Genomic DNA, 21,936 nt, shown 5'->3' with positions numbered 1-21,936 from the left:
TTCCTGAACCCCCACAGGCTCTTAGACCGATTGCCTACCAGACCCCTGGTGAAGATTGCCTTTCTCTCTCTCTGCCTGCCTGTGCCCTGCGGCGCTTGCTGTCCTCAGTGGGCTCTCAGGGCAGCTCACCCCGACCCCGTTGTCCTAACAGCCTGAGCTCTATTCCTCAGCCTCGTCCCTGACCACCTCACCCTCCTGGCCTCGGGCCCACCACTGAGGAAAGGCCTTGGCAAGCCTGTGGCTATGGCACCTAAGGGCGTGCAGTGATGGAGGGTGACAGGGTAGGGGGCAGCCAGGGTCATTGGAGCAGCAGCCACCCTTGGGAACAGCTTCTTTTCCCAGAAAAAAATGTGAGGCAGATGAGGACCCAAGCCAAGGGGACCGGCCAGGCAGGGCCTCCGTGGGGCCTCCGCGCCGCCCGCTCCAGCTGCCTTGCTGGGGCTCCACACAGGAAGCGGCCATCAGCAATACTTGAGCTGCCCTGGGGCCGCCTCGGCCTGAAGGCTGCCCCTCACTCCGCGTCTAAACCCTGAGACATGGGGTGCTAGTGCTTCCTGTGTAGAATGATTGTGAGGACGGCTGGGATTGTAGCTTAGGGGTGCAGTGCTCACCTAGCACGCATGAAGCCCTGGGTTCGATTTCTCAGCACCACAGACATGGAACAAGCCGGAAGTGGCGCCGTGGCTCAAGGGGTAGAGCCCTAGCCCAGGGACAGTGTGCTCAGGCCCCGAGTTCAAACCCCAGGCCTGGCAGAGAGGGTGGCAACCTGCTGGCTCATGTCATCCCTCAGCGCCTTCTCACTGGGATCTGAACACCCCAGAGCCCAGGCCAGGCCATCTGGGGAGTCCTGCTTAGAGAAAGCCGAGTCCACCTGCACCACCCCCTCCTTTACTCCTGAAGCCACAGCCAGAAACCCAGGGAGCTCTTGGTGACTGAGCAGGACAAGGACATGGGGACAATAGTGCAGGCCAGGCTCTGAAGGCCTCCGGACCATCATGCAGGAAGGCCTTGACGAGCCATATGTCAACACCCCATTCCCCGCCACCTCCTTTATCTAGGGTCTAGAACCTGGGCAGGGAGGGCGTCCCTGTTGCGGGTACTCCAGGAGATTCGCTCCCCTAGCAGATGGGTAAACTGTGGCCTTAACATGACTGAATACTTTCCCCAGTTGTTATGGGTGTCTCTGGGGGAGCTTATTCAACTGCTTATTAAAATGTGCCCCCAAACCTGAAACGGCACACATGCCAGTCCTAGTGGAACTCAGGGCTAGCGCTCTACCACTTGGAGCCACAGCACCACTTCCGGTTTTTTGGTGGTTCGTTGGAGATAAGAGTCTCACAGACTTAACTGTCCAGGCTGGCATTGAACTACAATCCTCAGATCTCAGCCTCCTCAGTAACTAGGATGACAAGCGTGAGCCACCGGCACCGGGTAAAATAGAACTTTTTGTGCCTTTTCACTGCCATGTGGATTCTAAGCCGGTCCTTGCCCTAAATCCTGTCCCCCCTCCAACTCCTGCCCTACAGCCTTGGCCAGCTCCCTGTGACATAAGTGTGATCTGTGTCCTGAAGAGGGGGTAGCCAGTCCTGTAGACACTCCCTGGCTCTACTGGGGCTCTGGACTTGGCTACCATCAGAACCAAGGGTTCCACCGCTGATCTTTGAGAGCCACTGGCTTTGGGGGAACCTTTTCCCCTCAGCATGTCGGCATGTCTTATCCCAACTACCTTCAGATTGTTTTCTCTGCTTCCCTGCGTGGCAGCCATTCCAAAGTGAATACACCCTTCCCCACTCACTCACACTCACACACACACACACACACACACACACCTCAGCCCTGTGCCCTGCTCACCTCCAAGCTCCAACACAAAACGCTGCTTCCTTTGGGACACCTGCCCCAACTTCTGCCCTCCCCTGACCTTCCCCGTGGCTGTACCTCTGCCAGTATCCATGGCATCCCGTCCCATGCATTTGGAAATCCTGTCTCGCTCATCTCCCCATGAATCCGATACACTCGCTCACCAATCAGGTGAAACCTTGTGAACGTTTTCTAGAATAAGGATGGAAATTCCCACACGGCCCATCTCCAACCCTGACGGCAAGCCTTGCCTATTCCCCTCAGCCAGAGAACGGAAGCTCTGAGTCGCTGGCAGCTGTTCAAATTGAGCTGCTTCAAGAGCACCTGATCTCTCCACCACAGGCACGCCAGGAGAACAGGCCGTTCCTGGCGGCCACAGGGCCGGGTGCCAGGTTTCCTGGAGTTCACACCCAAGCAGCCCCCAGCCAGAGTGGTGGCTATGACCCCTCTGTCTTACACAAGACCCTCAGGCTGGCCTTGGGACTGGCAAAGCAACTCTTCCTCAAGAGTCCCCAAGCCCATGACAATTACAGATGTGATTAGAGGGCCTGGATTACTCGGATACGCTTCATAAGCAGGAGGCAGGTGTGTCAGAGTGAGAAAAGAGACAATGGAAACAGAGGTCAAAGTATTGCAATTCAGGGTGGGAGGAAGAAGTTGTGGGCCAAAGAATGCAAAACCCAGAGACCCGGGAAAGAGTGCTGCCCCAGTGAGACTGAGCTTACATGTGTGGCCTCTGAGAACTGTAAAGGGACAACTTTGTTTTAAGTCACTAGACTTCCGGTCGTTGGTTCCAACAGCCATCAGGAACTACAAAGGACGGTGGCCAAAGTTGAGTGCTTGTGTTTAATGTCGCTTGACTTTGTGGTGACACAAACAACTCAGAAGGAGGAAAAGATTTATTTTGGCTCATAGGTTCAGAGACCTTAGTTCATGACTGAGTGGTTCCATTGTTCTCCGAGCTGTGCTAAGTCAGAAACATCTAGGAAGGAGAAAGGAGAGGGTCCATCGACATGGTAATACCTTCAGAGGCTCACCTGTCCCCCACTTCTTCCAACTACACTCTTATCTCCTCAAGTTCTCATCACCTCCCAAAAGTGCCACCAGCCAGAGACCAAGATATCAGCAAATGAGCCGAGCCTTCCAAAGACAATGGAGATCCTAGCTCGTAACAGTGCTGTAACCAATACGTAAGGGTTATAAGTGGCTTTGGAACTGGAATGCAGAAATAGGCAGAGGCAGGAACCGTTGTGAACCGCTGGACACGTGTGTGTGTGTGTGAGTGTGTGTGTGTGTGTGTGTGTGTGTGTGTGTGTCCTGGGGCTTCAACTCAAGGCCCAGGCCCTGTCCCTGAGCTTTTGTGTTCAAAGCACAGCTCCACTTCTGGCTTTTGAGTGGATAATTAGAGATAAGCCCAGGCTAGCTTTGAACTGAAATCCTCAGATCTCAAGTCTCCTGAGTAGCTAGGGTTACAGGCGTGAGCCTACCCCCACCCCTGGTGCCCGGCTAAGCATTTGTTTGAGTTAGGGATGTGTGGGGAGGGGAAATATGAACCCTCCTTTATTTTTAGTTAAAAGTATGAAAGAACAAGAAAAGAGGGAAAGAAAAAGAAGAGGAGGAAGGAGAGAGAGGGAGAGATCAGGAAAGGGGAAGAGAGGATAGAAAGGAAAAGAGGAAGGATTCAGGTGCCGATGGCTCAGGCCTGTCATCCTAACTACTCAGGAGGCTGAAGTCTAAGGATATCAGTTCAAAGCCAGCCCAGGCAGGAAAATCCCTGAGACTCCTATCTCCAAGGAACCACCAGAAAACCGGAAGTGGTGCTGTGGCTCAAAGTGGTAGAGCGCTAGCCTTGAGCAAAAAGAGCTCAGGGGCAGCAGTGTCCGGGCCCTGAGTTCAAACCCCACAACCAACACAGGGCGGGAGGGAGAGAAGAAACGGAAGGAAGAGGAGGAAGAAGGAGGAAGAGGAAGAAGACAATGACAGATGGCTATAGGAAGGATCACTGTTATACCCACGTGACCACTTCCTCCCGAAAGCCTGCCCTGACGGCTCCTATGTCCTGACGGCTGGAGGCACGTCCTCCTCTCATCTAGCATATGTCACAGCACGTGAATCTGGGCCACGTGCTCCTGAAAATCCTGGGGAGTCCTCAGCACTCACATGATGCATGCACTGAGGCCTTGAGCGGCAGGCAGACTCGGGGCGGGGCGAGGGGCTTCCCTGGGGCGGGGCCCTGCATGGCAACTCCCAAGCTGGGTTGCCTCTGTGGTGGGGGGTGGGGGTCGGGGTGGGGGGGAGGGCAGGGTGGAGATCTGGTACCCTGTGAAACTCAAGAGGTTCTCTAGTTCTGGGTGCCTTCATTGCTGGGAAGTGGATGTGCTTTGGTAAGAGAAAAATGAGAAGCAAAACCCCATAATACACACACACACACACACACACACACACACACACACACACCTACCTTTCCTGTCTGCCTTCCGCTGAGTCACAGCTAAGAGCCTCCCTTGGGGCCACCTCAGTGGGGCAGAATTCAAGGTCAGGTGAGGACACAGCATCAGAGACAAGTCCTTCTTTCCTGCCAGCATCCTTTGGTCCTTTATGAGATGTCCTGGGGTTACAAAGGGCTGAGATCACCACGAGTCAGGCTTCGGGAAGCGAGGTGGAGGGGGCCATCACAAAGCCCTGATTATCTCCTTTCATCCTCAAGCCTGTAGTTGATCCACCATGGTTTATTAAGTGCTGACTGTATGTAAGCCAGACTCAGGGAATTCATAGACTAAAGAGTGAATTTTTTTTTTCTTTACTAGTCCAGGGACCATGAACTCAGGGCCTGAGCTTTTTTGTTGTTGTTCTTGTTCAAGGATAGCACTGTACCAGTTGAGCCACAGATCCACTTCCAGCTTTTTGTTGGTTAATTGAAGACTCATAGATTGTCCTGCCTAGGCTGGCTTCGAACCACCACCCCCACATCTTAGCCTCCTGAGCAGCTAGGATTACCAGGTGTGAGCCACTAGCGCCTAGCTATGATTGATTCTTTAGGATTATTCTGATCAGCAATGGGAAGGCAGGGGCAGCATTCAGCCCGAGGAGGTCAGGCCACATTTACACATTATAGAGACCTATATACCAGCATAGCTACACACACAAGTGTGTGCGTAGTTGTGGGACCTGAACACGTGGCTTGTTTCATGACCACTGTGGCCATAAAACACAGAGCCTCCAAATGGGAGCTCTAGGTTCTAGAAAACCAGGTCAGAGCTGGGAGGCAGGGAGATAGTGTATCACCCCCTTCTTAGAGGCCTAACCACTACCTCTGAGTCATGTCATGAGAGTCCACACAGGCCATACCCCTATATCATAGAAAAAGAGACAGAAGCTGGGCACCAAAGGCTCACGCCTGTCATCCTAGCTCATTTTCCTCTTAAACCCATTCATTGTGTGACTTTGAGCAAGTCCCGGGGCCCCTCTCTAGGTTTCATTTGATGTGTGTGTGTGTGTGTGTGTGTGTGTGTGTGTGTGTGTGTGTGTGCCTGGCCTGGGGCTTGAACTCAGAGCCTGGGCACTATCCCTTAGCATTTTTGCTCAAGGCTGGATGGAGCTCTGCCTCTTTTTTTTTTTTTTTTTTTTTTTTTGGCCAGTCCTGGGGCTTGGACTCAGGGCCTGAGCACTGTCCCTGGCTTCTTTTTGCTCAAGGCTAGCACTCTGCCACTTGAGCCACAGCGCCACTTCTGGCCGTTTTCTGTATATGTGGTGCTGGGGAATTGAACCCAGGGCTTCATTTGTATGAGTCAAGCACTCTTGCCACTAGGCCATATTCCCAGCCCCGGAGCTCTCTGCCTCTTGAGCCAGAGCTCCACTTACAGCTTTTTGTGGTTCATTGGAGAGGAGAGTCTCCAGGACTTTCCTGCCTGGGCTGGTTTTGAACCGCAATCTGATCTCGGCCCCCCTCAGTAGCTAAGATTAGAGGTGTGAGCCACCAGCGTGCCTGGCAAGGACTTGTGCTGATAGTGCTAGCCCCGATGGCCACCCAGCCCAGTCCACCAGGGAGCGTCTCTCCTCCTCTCCAGGTGGGAAAGCCACAGCTCTGCAAAGGCAGGTGCCCAGGTTCAAGGGCAGTTAGCTGGGTGAGGGCCAGGAGTTCTCTGGGAGGCCTGATACAGAAGCTGGGCCTCTGCGGTGGGCTCTGCCGTCTCCCACTTTGCCTTGACTCCCCTTTGGCTGCTCATCGACACGGGGGGGCAGGGCACACAGAGGAGCAGATCTCATCGTCTTACCTGCGGACACTGGGTACCGCCAAGGTCAGGCCGGACCTGGGCCTTTCTTTCCTGGAAGAGCTCTTAGGGTAGCCTCTGCAGTGGGGCAGAAAAGTCTGCGCAACTCTCACCCTCCCACGAACTCCCCAAAACTGTCAACCGTGGACGTTGTGATTCAAGTGGCAGGGTGCTAGCCTTGAACCTGGAAAGCTCAGGGCACAGTACCTGGGACCTGAGTTCAAACCAACGCTGGGAGGGACACCTGCGATTGGTGTGGGGGAGGGGGCGTTCCTGGAGGTGGGAACCAGCAACAGGGCGGGGCTTCAGTCCTGGATCCCCCTCCCCGCCCCCCCCCTTTCAGGTCACTGACTGTCCTCAGAGCCTCTCTCACTGGAATGGACAAACAGATTCCAGGAAGTGCCCCCTCACCCTGCAGTGCTAATTCCAAGAACTGCAGCTCCTGGCAGCGTTGGCTTTGGGATTCTTTCCTAGAACCTAGGACGTACGCACCCTGCCAGGGTGCCGCGGTCTCCCCTAGGGCAGCCGGAGGGGCCTCTGGAGGGAGGGTACCAGAGATCTGGGGACAGACACGAGCTTACAGAAAGGAAGCTCGCTGCCTGAGCACAGAATTTCCAGCAGCCAGCATTCCACACCCCACCTCCTCACCCCATTAAGCCTGGGGTCCCCACACCCATATCATATAGAGTATTGTCCCCCGGCTTTGAGTAACAGGCCAAGGGGAACAATTGAGTCTGATTAGAGAAGAGGGATGAGTCAGTTGTAGGGGCTTGAAAGGGCCTGATTCCCCGCCCCCCCCGCCCTCCCCCCCCCCTCGCCTGCTGTCAATCCTGTTACCAAGTCACCTCGGCAAGGTGCTTATGGCTCACACCTGTCATCCTAGCTACTCAGGGGACTGAGATCTAAGAATCAATCGCAGTTCAAAGCCAGGCTGGGCAGGTGGGTCTTTGAGACTCTTATCTCCAATAAACTACTGAGAAAAAGCCAGAAGTGGCGCTGTGGCTCCAGTGGTAGAGCGCTAGCCTTGAGCAAAAAGAAGCTCAGGGACAGTGCTCAGGCCCTGAGTTCAAGCCCCAGGACCAGCACCAAAAAGTCACGTTGCCGGCTTAGAACTGCACACACACACACACACACACACACACACACACACACACACACCCCTCCCTCTCACCTAGCCAGTGCAACTGGGCTTCATGGGGTCAGGGAGAGAGAAAGAGAGAGGTACTAGTGAGTGAGGAGTGGGCAAGGAAGGTCCCCCCCCCAAATCCCTTCAAGGTCATTGGGCTTCTCCTCTGGGTGTGGCTTCCACCCCCACTGCCTCTGACTCTGAGCTGGCACCAGGCCTGCCCACTTGCCTGCGACCTGCCAGGGCGCGTTGAGCAACCAGTTCCTGAGAAGCGTGGAAAGCTGTTTGGTTTAAAATTAACTCCCCTCCACCTCCCTCCCCCCTCCCGCCACCCTCCTCCGAGTTCTTGGAAGAGGAGCTTGACTCTTCCTGGGAAGAGGCCTTTAGCAGCAGCTGCTGTGATTCTGACAAAAACACCTCACCCAAGGGGGGGGTGGGGGGAGCCCCACATCAAGCCCTCTCGCCCTGACCTTCAGGTTGACTCGCAGAGATCCAGAAAGGAGATGATGATTGTCGATTGTCAAGTTGCTGGGGGGGGGGCGGGGGGGGGTCCTGAATCCTGCCTCCCCCCATCCTCAAGTCAGAACTTGAGGACTCTGGGTAGAAAGGGATAGACCTACAGGAAGCCGTTGGGCACTCCAGGCCGGGACAGGGAGAAAATGGCTGTATATACCACATAGAACAAGATTCCAGGGTACACCTCACAGGCACCAACCAGCATGCCAGGGTTAACAGTGTATTCTTCTGAGGAAGCGCCTCCTGGTCACCCCAACCCCTCCCTCTCTCCCATTCCCCCCAGGAAACCCATCTCCTCAGGATAAGCCGCCATTCTCCTGTATCTCCTTGAGCTCTCACTTCCATGTATGAGAACTTTTTTTTTTTTTTTGCTGGTCCTGGGGCTTGAACTCAGGGCCTGGCCAGTGTCCCTGGTTGTACTCAAGGCTAGCGTTCTACCACTGTAGACACAGCACCACTTGGGGCTTTTTTGAGTAGTTTCTTGGAGATAAGAATCCCCCCGGGGACTTTTCTGCCATCCTCAGATCTCTGCTTCCTGAGTAGCTAGGATGACAGGCGTGAGCCGCAGGCTCCCAGCTTGAGAATGGCTTTTCCCCAGAATTTTTCTGTCTGTGTAACTCCTCCTTGCACACACACAGTCATCTATTGGAAAGAGCTGAGAAAAACAAAGGAATTTTGGCCAAGTGCAAAGGTCAACACACACACACACACACACACACACACACACACACACACACAGAGGCTCAGAGTTGGGGTGGTTTAGGGGGGCAGGGAGGATGAAGTTCTTCCTGGGAGGAGGCTAAGAAGGCATTTTTAAAAACACAGCCGGGGCCCAACCCAGATGGGAGTGAAACCCATACTTGTGGGCGGAGCCATTTTGGTCTGGTTTATTGGTGCTAGATACAGGGAGAGTCCCTGGAGCCAGGTTCTGCCTGTGGAAAGCATTTTCAACCACGTTATCAGGGCATCTTTGGGGCCAGTGAATTTGCTGGCAACTGGGACCAGCAGGGTGGAGTCATGGTAATCTCAAGTTTCCTCAGCCGTCAGTGGGTTACCTCCTACACTGTGGGCCCTGCCTGCTTCAACTAAGCCTTGGATCGTGGAAACACTGTCTTTCCACTGAGCAAACAGTTTTGGCTTCCTGCTACCCCGGGTGCTTTCTGTATCTCTCTACTCAGAGATAAATATAGTTCCCATTTACCAGAGAGTTCCTCCAGTATTTTCTACCCACTGTCTGACCTGCAGTCTGGCCAGAATCAAGCCACCAGGGACCTCCCCCCACCCCTTCCATCTTGTCTCAAACATGAGAGCCCTAGCCTGATGCCCAGAGTGACATTGAGGCCACCAGTGATTGGCCAGCCGTACGGGCCCCATTGAGCCATTCTGGCTTCTGTGTGCTCACTTCCTGCTTGCTGTAGATTAAAACTGGTCTGACAGGTTGCGGTGAGAGGGCTGCCCAGGTTCCACTTCTCCTGAAAGAAGGGGGGCCCTGGTGCCTTCTTCAGGGCAGCTGCCCCACATCCTCTGCCTTCTTGAGTCTGCCTCTTCAGCTGTGTGTGATCCTGTATGGGCCGCTACCTTCTCCGTGTCTTCTCTCTTCAGCTGTCTCTGCTGGTGCGTTGGACTCCAGGGAGAACACTCCCATCCCCTCCCCATCTTGATCAATATGCACCTCGAACCCCAGCTTCATGGGGGGGCACAAGACAGGTGAATCACAGTCTAAGGTTGGTCCAAGGCAAGAATACAAGACCCTCCCTAGGAAAGAAGTCAAATTGGCTACTCCTTCTGCCCTTGTCACCCAGCCAGATTTGCTTCGTCCCCTCAGCCGCTGCAGGGTCTACAGGATCAGCTCCTGCTCTTTGCTCAGATCTTCAGACTCACCACCACTCTGTTTAGGGTTTTCCCTGGGCCCTCTCAACAGCAGTAATATGCCCACACCCAAAGCCTCTCTCTGCCATACACCCTTGCTTCCCTTCTTTCCCTGTCCTTTCTTCCTTCCTTCCCTCCAGGGACAATGCCTTTCCCTGTTAGGCCCCCTGGGCCTCAATGGAGTCTGGCCCAGTTGGTGCCCAGGGAGCATGCGTGCTGGTGAGGGACTTAATCGGTAAAGGGTTACCCTCAGTTACTATGAGTTTGCTGTAACCCTGCCAGATGGCTCGCCCTCCCTCTCCAGCTAGTGCCAGCTGAGGCGCCCCTTTTACTAGCCCAGATGTCCCCAGGGGTGGTAACACTGGCCAGAAGGTATTCAGCATCTTCTAGGTTGGGTGTCTGACTTGGGTCCAGAGCCCAGTGTCATGGCCTCCCTCTCCCAAAGCAGGCACCTCTCACTCCCTGTGGGAGCCAGAGAAATGATGAGCTCCAAGACACGGGCAGTCCCGTCCCGAGGCAAGAGCTGGACTTGGGCATAAACTGAGGCAGGGATGAAAGAGACAGGGTCCCTATTGGCCAGGTTAGTGGTTCCAAAGCTCCTAGCAGGCAGACAAGGATAGAAAACAGGATTCGAGAGCGACTTGTCACCACCCATCCTTCCAGGGGTAATCAGAGGGAGCTTTAACTCAGGGTCCTGTCATTGAGATGACGTCAGCACTCCCCCCCCCCCAATCTTAAGGTGTCTGTGCCTTTGTGGTGTGCAAGATCCTAGGTGAGGGGAAGAGGGTCCCCTAGCTTCCAACCAGCCTGGGTTAGAAAGCTGCCATCTCTATCCCTCACCAGCCCATCTCCAACTCATCTTTTCCAAAAGGAGTCCTTCCTGGCCTCTCCATTAGGGATCTGAGCTGAGCTTCCTAGTTATACCTCAGTACTTGCATTTGCTGGACCTCTCTCCTGCAAGGATGGGTCCAAGTTCTACCCGTTCCTCCCTCCTCTCAAAGTTGCTACCCTGGGAAACGGGCTACAGCAACCACCCTTCTCCACTTGGGTGTTTCCAATAGGCATTTTCTGGCTGGGCATCAGCGGCTCACGCCTGTCATCCCAGCTCCTCAGGAGGCTGAGATCCGAGGACTGCAGTTCAAAGCCAGCTCAGGCAGAAGACTCTTGAGATTCTTAACTCCAATTAACAAGCAAAAAAAAAGAAGAAGAAGAAGAAGAAGAAGAAAGCAGAAGTGGAACTGTGGCTCAAGTGGCAGGGCACCAGCCTTGAGTGAAAAAGGTCAGGGGACAGCATCCAGGCCCCGAGTTCAAGCCCTAGGACCTTCCCACAAAAAGACATTTCCTGTTTACACACGATGCTGCCCTGGTACGTTCCTGCCACCTCCCCGCCTCCAGTCACTTAAACAGTCACCCTACAGGCTGGCCCATGCGTCCTTCCCTTCAGACTCCCATTTCCCAAAGAGAACAAGGGATCACGTGTCCTTCAATGGATTTAAGGGACTGCTGCTCAGCCATAGGTCTCTGAGCTTCAGCTCGCCCAGAGAGTAGCCAAGGAAATGACACTTACTCCAGAAGCAAAGGCGCCAAACTGTGCACAGAATTCTAACGAGGCCCCACTGAAGGGGCTTCATCAGTGGAAGGCATCATTTTATTGCCATTACAGAAAAAAAAAAAAAATCCATGGAAGAAAAGACTATCAAGCTGACTTTGGGATCGTAATTGGTTTATAAAGTCTTATCAGATATGTATTTCTCCCGCTGTCCCAATGCCAGGAGCAGAGTGGCAGCGATGGTGGCTCTGGAACCCGCCAGCCCCTTCCTGGCGTGGTACATGTACACACTCACACTCACACACACTCTGTGGGCCTGGTCCACGTGGAGGCCGGCTCTGTGTAGCTAGGGCACTGCCCTGGCCACAGGCTCTGCTTGGGGACTGAGGCTCTGGCTCCCTTCTTTCGCCTGTTCACCCACCATCTCAAACCAGGGCTGGGGACAGAAGAAACCGGATTCATCGTTCACAGCAGACAGGCAGGGCTGGGACAATGACAACTGCCTTAGATCCAAGAGTATGTCTGGGGGGGGGGGGGGGAGGGACACTCTCCACAGGAAAGGACCGGAGCTGGGCTCAAGGCAGAGAGGTGGGTGGCTCCCCCTGAGACCAACCCCCGAGGAGAATAAATAAATAAATACTATATAACTGTGCAGTCCCTGTCCCTTCCATCTTGGCCTGTCTCTCTTGTCCCCACCCCTGGCTCCCCCAAGGAGCCTCGTCAAGGTGAACCTCAGTTCCTCTGGTGTCTATCCTCCAGAAACAGAGGCCGGCTGGAGGTAGGGGGGCCTGCCCCCACCCGCAGCTTAAGAAATCAGGCCTGGGAAAGTCTTCATCGTCTACAAGTGGCTGGGGTGGGCAAGCTGAGCAGAGAGGCCTGGGCCCAGCCTGCGAGGTGAGACCAGGTCCTGCCTCGTCTCTCTCCCTCTCCTCTGATCCCAACGAAGCTCACCCCAAGGGAGCCACACGGAACCTGGGTGGGGGTGGGCCCTGACTTCCAACTTGTGTGCACCCCTATCTCCGTCTACTCCAACCTTCCTGCTTGGCTCTGGCTGGCCAATGGCCAGTGGCCACGTGCGTGCAGACACGTGGATGGCGGAAGGAAGGAAGGACGGACGGACAGGGGCCCAAGGCCAGCTGGGGTCCTTGTCCATCCCGTCCAGCGTGTGGCTCCGTGAGTCAGAGCTGGAAGGGGTACTGCCGGAGGTAGTCCGTCATGCGCCGGGGCAGCGGCAGGCTGTCCACATTGGTCACCAGACGGTTAATGACCAGGCGGCACAGGTGCTGGAGGCTGCGGGCACTGCTCCTGCGCATGAACGGCTGCACCAGTCTGAGGTGGACAGCGGTGGCCGCGGGGGTGGGCGGGGCCGGGTCACCGAGGGGCAACTCCTGCTTCGGGGTCGGCAGAGCTGGGGTGGGAGCCGGGTCTAGGGTGTCGCTTCGGGTGGTGTCGGCTGCACAGGAAGCCACGTAGTGCTGCACCAGGCTGACCACATCTGGGAAGGCCAGGATGCGAGGCCGGGACAAGCAGTTGGAGTCCAGGCGGAAGCTCGAGTCGGTGTACTCAATGCGTACGTTAGTGGGGCCGCGGGTGGTTTTGACCGACAGCGTGAATAGGTAGCTGGGGTGAGTACTGTCTCGAACGAGGAATGTACCTTCTGGCATCTTCTGTAGGTGCTGCCGAGCCTCGCTGGCGGTAATGGAACCCCAGTACCAGCCTAGAGAAGTAAAGAGGGGGCAAGAGAATGGTCACAATGGACACTGGCAGAGGGCACCAACCTAGGGCAGGCGGATACTGAGCTTTCCCTCTATACTTCCCCGGAGAAGGCCATCAGACTCTCCCATCAGACTTTGGGGCAGGGTCATACCCCGAAGGAGCCAGGCACCAATGGCTCACGCCTATAATCCTAGCTCCTCAGGAGGCTGAAATGTGAGCATTGAAGTCTGAAGCCAACCTGGTCAGGGCAGTCTTGAGATTTTTTTTATTGATTAACTAGCAAAAAGCCAGAAGTGGAGCTGTGGCTCAAGTCGTAGCCTTGAGCAACAGAACACAACAACAACAAAACACTCAGGGACAGTACCTAGGTCAAGGATCAGCGCGCGCGCGCACACACACACACACACACACACACACACACACACACACACACAAACAAAAGAATCATCTGTCATCCTAGCTACTCAGGAAGCTGAGATCTGGGGATTGTGGTTCAAAGTCAGTCTGGGCAGGAAAGTCTGTGAGACTCTCCCTCCAACGAAAGCCAGAAGTCGAGCTGTGGCTCAAAGTGGTAGAGCACTAGCCTTGAGCGAAAGAGCTTAGGGGCACAGGCCCTGAGTTCTACCAAGCAAACAAAGAACCAACCTCCCCCCATCAAACTTCCCAAGGCAGGGCACTCACCAGATTCCCGGAGGTAGGAGAAGGTCTTGGCTATGCACAGCAGATCCTCTTCAGGATCTAGCACCTTTGGCTCACTCTCTGGCTTGATGGAGGTCTCTTCTGCCACTTCCTCTGGGAAGGCCCCAGCTGGCAAGGGCTGCATGGCTGGCTCAGGCAGTTCCACGGACTGGGCCCCCAGGGCCCGCTGCCCAATCTGCTCCACAGCCAGTAGAGGACAAGATCTAGAAGAGGGAAGGTGGACAGTGGGGAGACGTTTCATACTTCCCTCATTCCTAGAGAAGACCCCCAGCCCTGCTTTAGAAAGATTCTTTTCTGACCAGGCTCCAGTGGATCATGCCTGTCTTCCCAGATGTTCAGGAGACATAAGTAGGAAGATCAAGATTTAGACTAGGGCTGGGAAGGTAGCTCCGTGGTACAGTGCTTGCCTAGCTTGTATGAAGCCCTGGGTTCGATTCCTCAGCACCACATACACAGAAAAGCTGGAAGTGGTGTTGTGGCTCGCATGGTAGAGTGCCAGCCTTGAGCAAAAGAAGCTCAGGGACAGTGCCCAGGTCAAACCCTCGGACTGGCAAAAAAAAAAAAAAAGATTATTTTCCAATTGTCTGCCTTTATTAAATTTGAATTCGTCTACTTTGTAGCTACCCCTAAACAAAGATCATTCTCTTCAAGCATCTGCAGTGTCCTTATTTACTACAAGCACAGGGGCAGTCGGTGACAAGTGTCCTGACGTTTGTGCCCAGATGAGACGGGCTGATTAGGTGGCACTGATCCTGCTTGCACCCCACGATGGGTGTGTAGGAGGTCCTCCAGGGAGACCCCACGATTACAGGGGGAAGTCTGACCTCACATGCTCAGAGGCACGTTTGCCAGCGGGGATCCAGGAACACCCGTGGGCTAGGACTTCAGGTTCCAACAACACCCGGCTAGTACAGGCCAGACTCCCATCCTAGTCTCTGTCCCTCCCAGCTGAGGGACTGAGGGAGACAATAACCTCTATGGCCATCATAAATAGGAGCTCCAGACCACCCCTCCCCCCACAAGCCAACATTGCCAGGCTGCATGATCTTGTACACAGCTTCCTCCTCTTCGTTCCACCCCCCCCCCCACCACACACACACACAAGAGGTTTGGGTGGGAGTAGGGGAACTGAGCTGGCCCAAATCGGAGCATTAACTTCCTTCTAGAGGAAGCCCACCTTGAGCCTCCTCCTTGGGAGGAGGGCAGGGGAGGGCTGTCCTCGCTTCCTGAGGAAGAGGGTCCTGATCTTCTCTCATTCACAAACTATGTCCCAGGTTCAGTTCTCTGGCCCTGGCAGGGGCCCTGGAGTGCTAAGTTAATGAAACCACAGGCCCTGCCCACTGTTGGTTGGGAAAGGCAGTACTCAAGAGTAATTACAGGGCTGGGATGTAGCTCAGCGGCAAAGCACTTGCCTAGCAAGTGCAATGTCCTGGGTTCCATCCCCAGTACCAAACAACAACAACAACAAAAAGAGTAATTACAATCATAAGGCAAAGAAATCAGGGTGCCGTGGAGGAGTCAGGGTCAGACTGTTCCTGAGCAGAGTCTGCCAGGCCAAAGGAAGAAATGACAACACAAACACTAGTGCCAGGTATTGCCTGTGAGGCAATAAGAGGCAATAAGAGGAGCTGGTGGCAGGGGCAGGCAGAGAAGCCAGTTCGGAGAGCATAGGTGACGTCCAGGTCACCGCCTATCAATACTTCTGAGAAAAAAGAGCCACGCAATACTAGCAATAGTGTCGCTTGCCAAGTACGTTTCCACACCTACCCTGGCGACACTGGTGGAGCTGTGGGATCTCAAGTGGAATCTTGAAGTGATCTGCCTGGCTAGGGCCCCCAGCGTGACCCCAGACACCTTTAGGGAGTATGGTGTGAGTGGCCAGCCAGTCAAGCCAGCGATTCTGGGGCGGCCATAACCGCATGGCGCATGGGACGTCTGCACAGGTCCCATGTGTGGGCATGGGTCCCCCGGGGGGGCTGATGTGGTGTCTGGGCGTGAAATGGCTGGGTTGATCTTCACAGGTGGAGTGACTGTGTATCTGGGTAGGGCTGTGCCATTAGGTGAGGGAATCTGTACGCGCCCAGCCGCTGGGTCCTGCCTGGGCCGCAAGCCAGTGCAGTCAGCTCAGGCTGTGGGAGAGGGCACGGGACCCCCTCAGCAAAGCTACCATAGGGAATCACTGCTCTCTACTCTGGGAGGGCACCAGCTATTCTGTGGCTATGTGGGTGGGGTGTGGAGGTCTGTGAAAGACCTTGCTCCCAGGCGGCACAGCTACTTCACAAAGCGGGTGACAGAAGATGGACATGGTCAAAGCAGATGCTTCACAGGTATGAAAATACAACTATGAAATGCGCTGCAATGGTTTTAGGAAAAGGGGAAGGAGGTAAGAGGGTGGTAGAAGGGGTGAAACTGACAGGAATACATCATAGGCGTGGGTGGAAATGTCATAACGAACCCCTCCCTGTATAACTATGTATGCTAATTTAAAACATCTTCAGCCAGGCACCCGTGGCTTATATCTTTAATATGAGCTCCTCAGGAGGCTGAGATCTGAGGATCACAGTTCAAAGCCAGCCTGGGCAGGAAAGTGTGTGAAACTCTTATCTCCAACTAACTACCAAAAAGCCAGAAGTGGAGGTGTAAGCTCGTTTTATAGCACTGACCTTGAGCGGGCAAAGCTCAACAGGCCCTGAATTCAAGCCATCATATGGCACGTGTGCCACACACACACACACACCCCTGAAAAAGCTTTGCTTCCCAATACCAAACACTGAGTGTGAGGTTACAAGGGTCCTTCAGTTAAGGCAAAGTGGAAGAGGCTTTGGGAAACAGAATGGCAGGTGGAAGAACTCTTAAAGAAGACAGCAGCGTCGAGTATATTCAGACGCCCCAAAGTTCAGTAGAGGAAAGAACATGCAGAGACAATCAGAGAGAAGAGGTCTTCTCAGCACCTCCACATCCTTTTCCCCCGGACTAAAAAAGGACTGCTCGGGATCAGATCAAGGAGTACTTGAACCTGGTCCTACCTTCAACTCTCCCTCAGTTGGCCTCCTGCCCTGAACAATTCTGATAACCACTACCACTGGGCCACCCGGCTCTTCTTGGGTTGAGAATAACCACTTACACCCCTCTCCCATCTCTCTGGAGTCTTCTGAACTCCTAGCTGATCAGTGGAGAGCACAGGGTGAACAAGTGAACCAGAACGTCAGCCGAGGCCAAGACTTTGTCTTCACAGTACACGACTCCCACCACTGTCCCCCATTCCAAGCTATTGGGAAACTTGGAGAAAGGAGGCAGGGGCCAAGGTCCTGAATCACACTAGGACCCCAGATAGGGGAGAATCCCCTGGGTGGAAGTGAGGCCAGTGCTAAGGGGTACTGCTCCAAGAACCGCTGAGTACCAGGTGCCAGCCAGCCTGGGGGAAAGAGTCAAACGATTTCAAGCTGGCTTCTGAAGGAGAGCCGGGGCTGGAGGAGCGGACACGTGGAGGGACCGAGAGAGAGGGCAAGGGGGCAGCCCCAAGGTCAGGCCTATAGGGTAGGGGCGCGCTCTGGAAGTCTGTTGCCCGCGGGGCCCCAGCTCTGATGCGCTCTAGGGGTGGGGATGGAGAGGGGGCCCACCTGCCAGCCCTCAGTTTCCCTCGCCACAGTTAACGTTGGCAGGGAGCCGGGAGAGGGGTGGACGGAGCCCACCAAGTCCCTGCCAAAGAGCCCGGCAAGCTCAGCCCCAGTCCCAGGCCTGTGTTCTTTTGCAGGGGGACGGGTGGGGGGCGGGTGGGGATCGGGGATCGGAAGTTGGATCAGGGGGCGCAGAGGGCGCACTCACCCCGGTACGCAGAGAACCATGTCCTGAGCGGCAGCTCCGGAGCCTGGGCTTGGCTGAGCGGGGCCGGTGGGGCCGGGGCCGGCGGAGGAGCCGCGGGGTTGGCGGAGCGCGGGGCCGGTGGGGCCGGGGCCGGCGGAGGAGCCGCGGGGCGGAGGAGCGCGGGGCCGGGGCCGGGGTCGGCGGAGCGCGGGGCCGGCGGAGCAAGCCGGGGCTGGCGGAGCGCGCGGTGGCGGAGCCGGACTGCGGCCCGGGCGGGCGGGCGCGGAGGCCCCGGGCGGCCCGGGAGGAGGCGCGGCCCGGCGGAGGGCGGGGCCAGCACCGCCTAATCTTGTGGGTCCGCCGCGTCCCAGCCCTTCCCGGAAGCGGCGTCTTCCTAGAACCGAGAGAGGAGGGGAGGGCGGGGGCCACGCACCGGGCCCCGCACAGGGGAAGGAGGGCGGACCCCGCCGGGGCGCCGCCGCCGAGCGCCGGGAGCTCCGCGCTCGCGGAGGAAACCACGTTGACCGAGTTCCAAGAACTTTCCAGGAAAAGTGGGAGGGGCGCCGCCAACTGACCAATAGCGACACAGGGGGCGGGGCCTGGACGGCCCAGGCGAGCCAATGGCAGCGCGCGGGCTCGGGACTGACGTACTCCGCCCCCCCCTCCCCGTGAGGGGGTGGGCCTAAGGGACCGACTGGGAAGACCAGATTTGGGGGGGAAGTCGAGGCTGGCTCTACCTCTCTATCTCTTCCCTCCTCCTCCCTCCCCCTCTCTCTCTCCCCCCCTCCCCTCTCCCCCTCTCCCTCCAAACACTTTACCACTGAACTACAGCCCAGCCCAATTTTTGCTCCAACTTCAGCAACTTCAGCAGACAAGAGGATAGGCTCGCCAGAGTCCTCTGGCCCACACCTGTAACCCTATCCAGGAGTTTGAGATCTGAGGATCATGGTTCAAACCTAGCTGAGACAGAAAAGTCCAGGAGACTTTTTTGTTTTGTTTTGCCAGTCCTGGGGCTTGAACTCGGGGCCTGAGCACTGCCCCTGGCTTCTTTTTCCTCAAGGCTAGCACTCTACCACTTGAGCCACAGCGCCACTTCTGACTTTTTCTATGTATGTGGTGCTGAGGAATGGAACCCAGGGCTTCGTGCATGTTAGGCAAGCGCTGTATGGCTAAGCCATATCCCCAGCCCTTCCATGAGACTCTTATCGCCAATGAACTAGCAAAAAGCCAGAAATGGAGGTACAGCTCAAGCCTTGAGTTCAAAAGCTAAGGAACAGTGCCTAGACCTTGAGTACAAGCCCCAGTACTGGCACAGAGGAGGAGGAAAGACCCCAGGGAATGAATTAACTTGGTAGGAAATGAGCTTAATCCTAGCCCTGAATTAGGAGTGTACATTCCAACCCTAACCCCGTCTACCTTCCTCTAACTCACTAGTCTCACCAGGGTGTATTTTTGAAGGACTGTAGGACTAATGGGAGCCTCCTCCAAACTTGTGGGCTGGAAGAACAGAAGAAGATGACATCTAGAGTCATCAGAGTCCCTCCCTTCCCTACCTCCATACCCACCCATGGTATGTTCCCAGGTTTAACAAACAAACAAACGCAGATTGCAAAATCTAGAACAAGGATGACAAACCCCTGGGAATGTCCAGAGGCCTGAACAATGTAGTGTCTGGGGTTTTCCTAGGGCAGACAAAGCTCAGCATGCCCGACCCCAGCATGGAGCAGAAGACTAAGGAGACCTGAAAGGAAAACCCCATGAAACAGGAAAGAAAAAAAAATTGGGGGTTAAGATGAGAAATTCTTTCAGGGGAAGATTGACTTCTCTGGAACTGCCCTGAAGGGAAGCCAGGCTTCAGGGTTGGGCCTGCCAGCTGCTTCTGAGTAAGGCAGAGGCTAGGTACTTGCTTTGAGGCCTCGGGTACCTGCAGAGTCTTGCATGGGACCGACATTTTGGGGTGCTAGTTCAGCAGTAGCAATGGCCTGTGCCCTATTACTACAAAGACACAGGAACTACACAGTTTCCCATGGCAGAGCTACAATTTTGAGGGGTTTTATGGCATCAAATCCCAGGATGTCAACCCCAATATTATACCACTTCCTGCTCACCATGACTCCTCTACTAAACACATACTATGGGGTAGACGCTCTCAGCAATTTCTAGCTTGCACGTTACTTTTTAGGCTTGAAATTCAGGGTCTGGGCCCTGTCCCTAAGCTTTTTCGCTACCGCTCTACCACTTTGAGCCTCATAGCCACTTCTGGTTTTCTGGTGGTTTCATTGGAGGTAAGAGTCACACACACTTTCCTACCCAGCTGTCTTTGAACCATAATCCTCAGATCTCAGCCTCCCGGGTAGCTAAGATGACAGGCGTGAGCCACCGGTGCCCAGAGCCACCAGCGACCACCTCCAGCTTTATCTTATAATTATAAATACAACTTATTAACACCCTGTCTTTCAGATAAGTAAACTGAGACGTTACAATGTACCCTAGTCCTCACTGCTGAGTAAGTAATGGTTTGGAATCAAGGCCCTATCTATATACCCTTTCCCCACTTCCTCTCTAGGTGTGGGTGACCTGCCAACTTGTTAGCAACCTTCAGCCTTTAGGTGCTCCATCATGGTTTTCTACCCCCATGCCGGTCCATATTAGAGCATTGTTTGTGACCTCTTAAAGCATTCCCTACAGGGTTCAGTGACTAGGGAGTTCTGTGTTAAACCAAAACGTCCCATCCAAAGATCCAACCATCTTTTGTGAGTCTGATAAGTTTGTATTTCTCGCTTGCATGCTGCAAACACTGGTGTATGCTCCTGTTTCCCCTGCTTCAGACCCTGTGGGTCCCTCTAGTCCTATCTCCTTATTCTGTCTCCTGCCTGGTCAGCTCCTGCTCGCTCTTCAATGTCCTCTTCAGTCGGCTGCGTTCATACTGCCACCCAGTGGTGCTCCTTCTCATGACCTTGCTAGCCCAAATAAATTGTCCCTTCTAGGAGATGACTTCCTTTGAACACCATAATTTCAGGTGTTTCAAGATTTCTTCTGCCATTCCCCACTCAGAAACACCAAAAGATGGCTCACAAGAATGTGCATTAGAGGCCTGTCATCCTAGCTACTTAGGAGGCTGAGAGCCCCAGCAGAGAAGTCCATGAGACTCTTATCTCCAATAAATTAGAGAAAAAGTTGAAGGTGCATTATGACTCTCAAGTGGTAGAATGCTAGCCTTGAGCAAAAGGAGCTCAGGAACAGTGCCCAGGCCCTGAGTTCAAGCCACAGGACTGACAAAAAAGAAAAAGAAAAGAAAGAGGACAACTGCACAGATCATGAGATGCCAGCCCCAGCTGCCTAGCTCCCTGCTCCTTTGAGATCCCACTCATTCAGGATGAGGCCTTGCTGAGCCTTGAGTGTACCAGGCTCAGTCCAGCTGATGCCAGAGCCCAGCTTCTTTCCCACTCTCCATCCAAATTCTAAGATCTTGGATCTGATTCTCAGATGAGACTAAGAAACATTGGTCCATCTGGGTATAAATGTGTGCAATGTGTGCATGTGTACATGCTTGCATGTGCTGTGTGCAGGTCTTTCTATGCAAATGTATGCCCATGTATGTGGGTATATATGTGTGTGCTCATGTAGATGCATGTAGGGTAAAGGAAGGAACACAAGAAGAGGCCATATTTTAAAGGTAAAAGCCCAGCCAGGAGATGGTGGGATGGAATACAGGCTCTATGTGGATAGTTGCTGACTTTAAGCAAGTCACAGAGCCTCTCTGAGCTTGTCACCCCTGTGTGTCTAAAGTATGCTTTCTCTCCCCTGGTCTTGGTGACATCATGAGTATCCTGGTCTGGGCTGTGTGTGGAACTGTTTGGTATGGGTCAGCTGAAGCTACTCTCTGAGGAGCTCTGCTCCAGTGAATGTCACTAGCTTAAAGGTTGCCTGGAAGGAAACGAGGGTAGATTTCCCCAAATCCCTCTCTTCACTTAACACCCGATACAAAGGGTACCCGCCAGTAATTGTAGCATCGTTTTACTCACTCCTCACAAGGGTAGTCTGTCTGAAGTTGCATGATCAAGCGGGTACCAATTTCCCACCGTCCAGAAAAGACTGGACCTGCAGTCCCAAGTATCCAGGTTGTGGCTTGAGGTTGTAGAGAAAGCCTAAACCAGGTAAGTAAGGCTTAGAGAGCCTTTGGGTGTGACTATAAAGTCGAGGTGCCTGCAGCTCCCAGGAATGATCTGTAGATGGCAGAAGAGCCCTGCACAGAATTCCTGCCACAAGTTTCACCCTTTTTTCTTGTTGTGTTTTGGTTGGCCATGGAGTTTGAACTCGGCCTGAGCACTGTTCCTGAGCTCTTTTGCTCAAAGCTAGCACTCAACCACTTTGAGCCACAGTGCCACTTCCGGTAAATTGGAGATGAGCGTCTCACGGGGGTTTCCTGCTCAGGCTGGCTTTGAATCGACGTCTTCAGATCTCAGCCTCTTGAGTAGGTAGCATTACAGGTGTGAGACACTAGCACCTTTTATCTCAAAAGAGAGTCA

At 54.4% G+C, this 21,936-nt stretch overlaps 1 protein-coding gene across 1 annotated transcript; it reads right to left on the bottom strand.

Annotated features, from left to right (window-relative positions):
- Positions 1-11,227: 11,227 nt before the first annotated feature.
- Positions 11,228-17,540, bottom strand: Cish (cytokine inducible SH2 containing protein). The gene is made up of 3 exons (XM_048334571.1): positions 17,429-17,540; positions 13,586-13,806; positions 11,228-12,905 (listed from the first exon to the last, which is right to left on the bottom strand). The coding sequence occupies exons 1-3, from the start codon at positions 17,446-17,448 to the stop codon at positions 12,367-12,369; spliced, it is 780 nt and encodes a 259-aa protein (XP_048190528.1). The 5' UTR covers positions 17,449-17,540; the 3' UTR covers positions 11,228-12,366.
- Positions 17,541-21,936: the final 4,396 nt, after the last annotated feature.

Source organism: Perognathus longimembris, chromosome 26, assembly GCF_023159225.1.
Source record: "Perognathus longimembris pacificus isolate PPM17 chromosome 26, ASM2315922v1, whole genome shotgun sequence".
Lineage (NCBI taxonomy): Eukaryota > Metazoa > Chordata > Mammalia > Rodentia > Heteromyidae > Perognathus > Perognathus longimembris.
Note: the sequence above shows the minus strand (reverse complement) of the source record. Positions and strands in the feature narration are given on the sequence as shown.

Bases quoted from the DNA above. Each gene is read 5' to 3' on its own strand.
- Cish (XM_048334571.1), bottom strand. From the start codon at position 17,448: ATGGTTCTCTGCGTACCGGG. The intron at 13,807-17,428 runs GTGAGTGCGCCC...TCCCTCTTCTAG, and splicing joins ATGGTTCTCTGCGTACCGGG to ATCTTGTCCTCTACTGGCTG. The intron at 12,906-13,585 runs GTGAGTGCCCTG...TTACTTCTCTAG, and splicing joins CTCCTACCTCCGGGAATCTG to GCTGGTACTGGGGTTCCATT.